The 7,516-nt window shown below is 34.5% G+C and overlaps 1 protein-coding gene across 1 annotated transcript; it reads right to left on the bottom strand.

The window, feature by feature from the left end:
* Window positions 1-415: 415 nt before the first annotated feature.
* LOC131075260 (flowering locus K homology domain-like) lies at window positions 416-2,016 on the bottom strand. The gene is given in 4 exon segments (XM_059210860.1): window positions 416-498; window positions 501-971; window positions 1,784-1,876; window positions 1,989-2,016. Coding segments are annotated over 4 exon segments (675 nt in total).
* Between the last annotated feature and the right edge of the window lie 5,500 nt (window positions 2,017-7,516).

Below are 7,516 nucleotides of genomic sequence, written 5' to 3'. Positions count from 1 at the left end.
TTGTTTGGGATGCATTTCTTAGCGCATTTAGAGTTTTTTTACATTAGCACTTAAACACTTGGGTATTATGTGTTGCTCTCAAATATTTATACAGAAGCTAACAGTTGGGATGATGCCTCAGTAATATGAAAGTTGAAGAATGAGAAGGGACTAAACAAACATTAACCTTTACTTTTATATCACAACTTTATTGTAGTGAAACAAGCAACTATTTAAATGTGTTAGAAAACTGAAAAAATCCTAGTATTATGGTCTAAAATAGGTTATGTAGCTACATTTTGGTCTATTGTGAGGTGATTGCCATAGTGTCATTAAGTTCATCGGCAAGATTGTTGAACATGAAATGCAAAACATTTTCCTCCCACTCTCCTCTTCAAAACCATATGCAATTTCAAAAAATTATATTGAAAAGATTTTAAACTTGTATCAATTGTTGGGCAGTTTGGACTTGTGTAGCAGTTCCATTTATTTCAACTGTCATTTCACTAGGAACTCCCTACTTTATTGGATAACTATTGTTGCTCCACTAGTCCTGCGCATGTAGCTAATATTGGAACCAGCGATGCCAATGATTGCATCTGCATATGAAAGTGGAATTTGCACGTGCCGAGTCACCCGCAAAACAATCCCACAAACTTCCAATAGTTGTACACTTAACTTTTCATATAGTTTTACCTTACTAAAGAAAAAGTGGTTGTAATTTTCTTGATGAAATACTTCAGTAACTTGAAACTGTTCTACAAACACAGCCACCTGTGTGATAACAACTGTTAGTGGCGGGTTTCCACCAACGCTTCCCCCGAGGGATGGATCTCTACCATACACAGATAATCCATGATGAGAATGTGAATCCAAAGGAGGAAGATCAGAGGGAGGATAATAAATTTCATGATGGAGAGGAGCCAAATATTGAGAAGACTTTCTAAATCCAGTGCCATCGCTATTGGGCAAAGAGCTACTCTGATCAAGTCCTCATGACTGATGTGGTACGTAATCTTCAATCTGAGGCTGATTTACCATCATCCTCTGATAATAAGCATCATTTACAATTAAAATCATCAAAACTCAGTGTAACATGAGCTAAAATAATTTAAACGGCCTTCCATAGCTTCACTGTAATTAAAAAACAAGTTGACTGCAAAGAAAAGTTAGTTCAAGTCATAATAAATGTTTAGCATTCCGTCATAATGACAAGCTACCCTATAGAATTTTAAATCATCTCATCAATACAACCTCTAGAAAAGAAAACATAAACTAAACTGTGTGATATCAAAGTTCATTTTGGACATAAGGAGATTAAATTTTATTTCTCTATAACACATCTTCACTAAAACCCCATGAACTCACAATTTCTTTTAATCAAGAGACTAGATTTCCACAATTTATTATGGTTCTTATTTTTTGTGTTTGGATTCAACTATGTAGGTTTTTTTGCTACAACGTTTCGGATCACACTCTGTAATCCATCATTAGGATGAGAGAGATGTAGGAGAAATTCCCATCATCAAGATGAGAGACATGTAGGTAGGATTTCTCCTACAGCTCTCTCATCTTGATGATGGAAGATGGAGTGTGATCTGAAATGTCAATGCAAAGAAATTGTACATAATTGAATCCAAAAACAAAAAATAAGTTCTTTTAACTCCATAAAATAGAGTAATATATTAAATTTTTGTAGATTTATTGTTTCTCTAAATTTTTAGGTAATTGAAAGATACAGACCAGCTTAAAGGGTTTAAACTCATCAGCAATACCTTGGGTGTTATGAGATTGCAAGCCAAACCATCAATTGCCATGACAACAAGAACAGTCTGCCATATTGAATCTATGCATAAAATCCTATAAATGCTGGAGACTATGATTATCATGTTCAAACCTGAAATAATGCAGAAATGTAAATTTATAACATTACCTACATGTAAGCTTCAATAAGGTCATCAAGCCCTATGCCTATCTGCTTAAAGTCTCTGTCGGCCATTAGCAATGACCTCTCTGTCTCTGTTCCCCAAGTTCCATGATTCCATCAAGATTTTGTGGAGTTTAATAAGTGAATGCACCTCTGTGGATTGAAATCATGTTTTAAAGTTATTGCATCATTATCATAATCCAAAACATTATTAGTAAACTAAATAGCTTTTAGAAAGGATATTGCTTGGATCTTTCATCGCATTGTACTTGATTCCAAAAAACAAAACAAAGAGAAATAAGAAAATATGTTACAGAGATTTTTTGAATTGTTCATTGTTCTTAATCGAATCATATAAAAAGAGTAGATGGATATATATTTTAAACATAAGAGCTCACATTAACAGATAAATTAGTTCCTAACATATCCCACGAAGGGGTTTCTCCTCCATCTAGTTTCGCAGCTAAGGGGAGGTGAGCTCTACGTGCACATATAGCCACAGTGAAGAAGCCTTGGCATGGAGATCCTATCGTCAACCTCAGATATGCAGCATATATATTGCCCTTGAGGCTGGGTATTGTTCCCACATGATACAATCTCCCATGCTGGGATACAAAGCTCCATCCATTATTTCCAATCAGAGCCTTCAAAATCAAAGAATTTGTTCACAAAATTTAAACTGTCAACAATATTGAGCTGAACCTTAATGTGATTCTATTAGATCAAATTTTAATTCTATCTCTGTAGAAGAAAGCTATAAATTGTAATTCAAAAACTTTTGCATCACCCCAAATTACATTTGTATAAGAACACCTACTCTACCATGCATGTGCTTGCTATTAAATGAGAACAATGGAACGCAGACTGTATCAACATGTCTTTGGTATTAAGCAAAGAGAAGTCAATATTTAAGACAATCCTTTATTAGGCTCTGTGTGAACAGATAACATGGAAACAATCAATAGATTACTATAATCAGATTCACAACACATGTTTTAATTGTGTGATCCAAAACGTAGATGGTTAAAAATTGCTCACACAATCAACTCTAGAAAACTAAAATTTTGAATGATCGGATTTGATCAATGGATCGTCAGACTAAATGAACAATACAAAGAAAGTGTTAAGGTCCTCAAATTTTGTTGAAAGTGGGATGAGATGAAAGAAATTTCCTTGTGAGCAGGGGACATTTGCATAAGGGGTCAAGTGATCAAGAATATGTAATAAAATCTAAGGTGGGTATACTTTGAAGGAAAAAAAGTGGCAAGAGAAGTGGATGGTAATGCCTTAATGCATATTTTCTTTGCATTACGGGCCCCTTTCAACTTTGTGACATAATTGGTAAAGCAAAGGCATTTCGCTTTGTGATCCCAACTGAGCAAATTAATTCTCTTGGCAAGGAGAACTTACACTTCAGAGCACAATGAGGGATAGTGAGATTGTCAGATCGAGCATTATATGGAAATTTCTTTCAACATGATTCATGAGGACAGCTTGGGTTAACTTGATTTTCAGAAAAAGAAAAATGTTGTCATGTTGGGGGAAAATTTTGGAATCATAGTACTAGGCAAATTTTAATTCAGGCATAAAAGTTGGATAATCAAGAGCTTTGCAAAGTGAATTCCGAAAGTTGTCTTTTCAAACCTCATCTTCAAGGATTAGGCACACTTATTGGAGAGGTTGGAAGAAGAGCAATGGAAGCTACTTTTATGACCATGTGACAAAAGACTTATATGGTCAAGAGAGACATACATCTGCTATTGATCCATGGGGTTTAAATGATCTCCAAGGCACCGAATGAATATTTGGATTTTCAAGGTTCATTTATAGACTAAGACTTGAGGTAGCTAACGCTTCACTAAGGCCTAGTAGTCAAGTCAAGACCACACAGGATTGATAGAGTAGATTTTTATGCAGTTTATGTGGCAGGCAGAGTAAATTAGTCATGTCTTCTAAAGATGTAATTCTGCTAGGGACATTTTGAAAAGGATTACAAGCTTAATATTATTGATATAATTGGATGTCCCCCTTTTTGTTAAGGTCCTCTTTTTGGGGGCACCCAAATGATTAGGCATAGTGTCAAAAATCTTTGGCATACAACTTGGTTGTTTGCCATGTGTCTCCTATGGAAGACAATATGTAAGGCTACATTTCATGAGATTTACCCCCTCATCTGAACAACGTTATTTCAAAGCAGGATTTGACTGCTTAGCTAAGATGTTGAGTTTCTAGCAATTGGGACTAAGGGACAAAGGTTACAACTTGTTTTTTTTATTGAACAAAGCTGATTTCAAAGTAAAGAAATGTAAGAAAAGAAGTAACTGAGAAATTATAAGGTATCCTTGACTGAGAAATTTCAAATTACAATATGGGTTTAGTTTTGCTAATTCTATTTGGTTGAACAACTAGTTCAACAACATGGGCGGCCTCTTGTGGTCATCTTTCTGAAACAATCTCATTATCTATTCAAGAAAGGTGCACAACAGTTTAATGACATGGGATTTTAAGTTGATTGGGTTAATTTGCAAATCTCATTTAGTTTAAATAACTGGTCTAAAGGGTTTGTCACATTTATGAACCATTGATTTCTTTGGATCTTCTTATCAAATTGGCTTTGGTTTGGAAAAATCCCCTTTTTGTTTTTTTTAAAGAAGATCTATTCAAAACTCCTTCAAAATATAAAATTAAATCCAAGGTTAACTTTTGGGTTTACTTCCTTTACGGTGTGATTTTCTATGTAATTCTCTTGTTAACCTTACAAAATTATCATGTAATTTAATGTCATATAACATACATTTCTCTGTGATGTCATGCTTAGGAAAGTTGAATTTTAAGGGCAATTCAGCTATGCTCATGAAAGCTTAGCTTGATTGTATCTAACAATATTTGAATCTTTGTAACTTAAGGTAAAGAAAAAAATGTTAGATTTTGTTTTGCCTTATAGGATTGGGCTTTCAGAGTAGTCTTATTTTCATATGAATGAAATCATCATGTTCTTTGATCTAATATAAGATGCATTTCTTTTAGAGAAAATATTTGGATGACAATTCTAGCTGTAGTTCAGAAATTGAACATCTCACCATAAGATAACGTTGGTGTTTACAGTGATTGATTTCTTCATTAAGCATATCATAAAAAGGCAGCTATCCAGACTAACATAAGCAGTTAACAGGGGGGAAAACATCAAAACTGGAAAGAAGAAATTCGGGCTAGAAAAGAGAAAAATCGTTGTGGATATCAAATATCCACCATTTCCTGATCCAAAAAGAAGGAATACAACATATAGATTAATGAATATGGTGCAACAAGGCTAGATCTTGGTTAGAGCCAAAACCTAGTTATTAAAGGATAACTTTTTGAAATCATCAAAATCTAGTTGGCCTCCACTGCATCCCACAAATTACAATAATCTTATAGGATGCCAATTATCTTTGTTCAATGGACAAACACCATTATTCCTCATAACTGACAAGTAGGCCTGCTTTGCCCCATGCATACAAACCACCCTCCAAATGTAAGATAGGATTGTAGCCATCAAGTGCCAACAAATAGGCAGCGATGAGAGACCTGCATAAACTTTGATATTGCTAAGTTCTCAACTTTTGTTCTGATTTTTTTGAATTAAACTTAAAATCCACCATTGGCATTATATTAAGCAGGATTGAATAGACCAAGAATTACAATGGCAATGAAAATCCAACACAATCTATAATCAAAATCTTATTATGTTCAACGCTGAAGAAGTTAGCAACAAGATTTAATCTTGCTTTTATTTACATTTTGAAGCACAATTACAACAAAAACAATATTCTACATTGATTTGAGAAAACAGAACCAACAATAACATTTATTTTTCAGAATATGCATAGTTCTAAGTTATATGGCCTCAGATTGTACACAATGCTTTTCTTTACTCATTACAAAGAATTTACTTGAACTATGAAATGACTAGTCTAGGATTGGCATAAGGAACTTTTACCACTGCAAGACCTACCATTCTCCTCACCCAAAGTGGGATCTCAGGTTTGGCCACATCCCAAATTATTTCAGGAGTATAAATAGATAGACCAAATGAGCATCTTATTTCTTCCCCCATCTACACAGGCCAAAACATGATAGAAAACCAAGGTCCTAGTAATAGGAGGAATTATAGTCAATGGCCTTTGAGTTACATATCTAACTGCAGCTCTCACAGGCTCAAAAACCTCCTGAGGCTCAAATTCATTAGAGGCAATCCCTATGTTGTTGATGATGTTGTTCATGTTGTCTTTATTGCTATTCTTCTTGTTGCAGTTATTAGTGCTATTGTCTTCATAGTTGTAATTGTTATTGTTGCTGTCGTTTTCATGACCATTTTTGCTTCCCAATTCATTGTTTTTGTTCTGCATAACAGCCTGGGTGGTGCAAATTTCTATGATGCCATCTTCTCTAACTCACATCTTTGGATTGAGAGGGATCTTGATTGGAAGATAGAGACTGCGTTCAAATTATTCATTACTTTTAATAACATTTGAAAATTTGTCAAAGGGGTCATCATTCAGCAACAAAGGTCAAATTAAAATATTAAAAGGGGGAAGAATGAGTTTTAAGAAATTTATATCACAACTTGATTGCAGTGAAACAAGCAACTATTTAAACGTGTTAAAAAACTGAAAGAATCCTAGTATTATGGTCTAAAATTGGGTATGTAGCTACTGTTGTCACCAAGATTGCACCCGTGATGCTTAAGTTGAAAGCTCAACAATCTTGTGAAACATGGAAACAACTTTGAGCCTGCAGGTTGCTCAAATTGAAGGTGAATCTTCAAAGTGAGCTGGTTCTCCTTGATGAAACTTCTAAAGTAGCTTGATGGGAAAAGAGATAGGAAGAATTACTTGAATTTAAACCTATCCTAAGAGGTGATGCACCAAATATTTGAGAAACCTAATTAACTACATTTCCAATAAATAATCTTGTTCATCACAACTCAACTAAGCATGCAATACATCAATATTTCATAAGAAAAGGACTAATTTCAGAGTTTGCTTGAAAGAGAACAAGGTATTCTCACAACTTCAAACTTGAAACAATCTATGACATGTATTAACTATGCATCTTCTTGCATTAATACTGCTTGAAAGAGACAACATCAAAGGATTCTAAGAATGAATCATAGAAAAATCATCAAATCTTTCAGTCACCACAACACACAAAGTTTTGAGAAGAAAGACTATTGTTTTTATTAAAATATAAAGGAATTTCATACAACTAAGAATGCTTCTAATGAGCTACAATGCTTCATGCCCTGCTGAAAGCAAAGGGCAGAGAGAAAAGAACTAGAAAAGAATAGAAAAGGATGAAGACTTATTGGCTTCAACTGATGGAAGTAACTGAGTTTGAACCTCAACTCCAATCTACATGATGATCTTGAATTGTGCTTGAACTGCTAGTCCTCTTCTTGGTTTTATCCCAAATTGCACAAAGAGATTGCTTGGGTCGAAGTTGAGAAAGAGACATACAAAAAAGGTGGTGGAAGTGTCCCAAACTGAAGTTGAACTGCATTAAAGGTTGACTCAACTGGTAACCAACCCATGTGGGGTCTTTAACTGCTCTAGAACTGATGCTTGCACC

This window comes from Cryptomeria japonica, chromosome 1, assembly GCF_030272615.1.
Source record: "Cryptomeria japonica chromosome 1, Sugi_1.0, whole genome shotgun sequence".
NCBI classification, from domain to species: Eukaryota; Viridiplantae; Streptophyta; class Pinopsida; order Cupressales; family Cupressaceae; genus Cryptomeria; species Cryptomeria japonica.
This window is presented reverse-complemented; position numbering and strand designations above follow the sequence as displayed.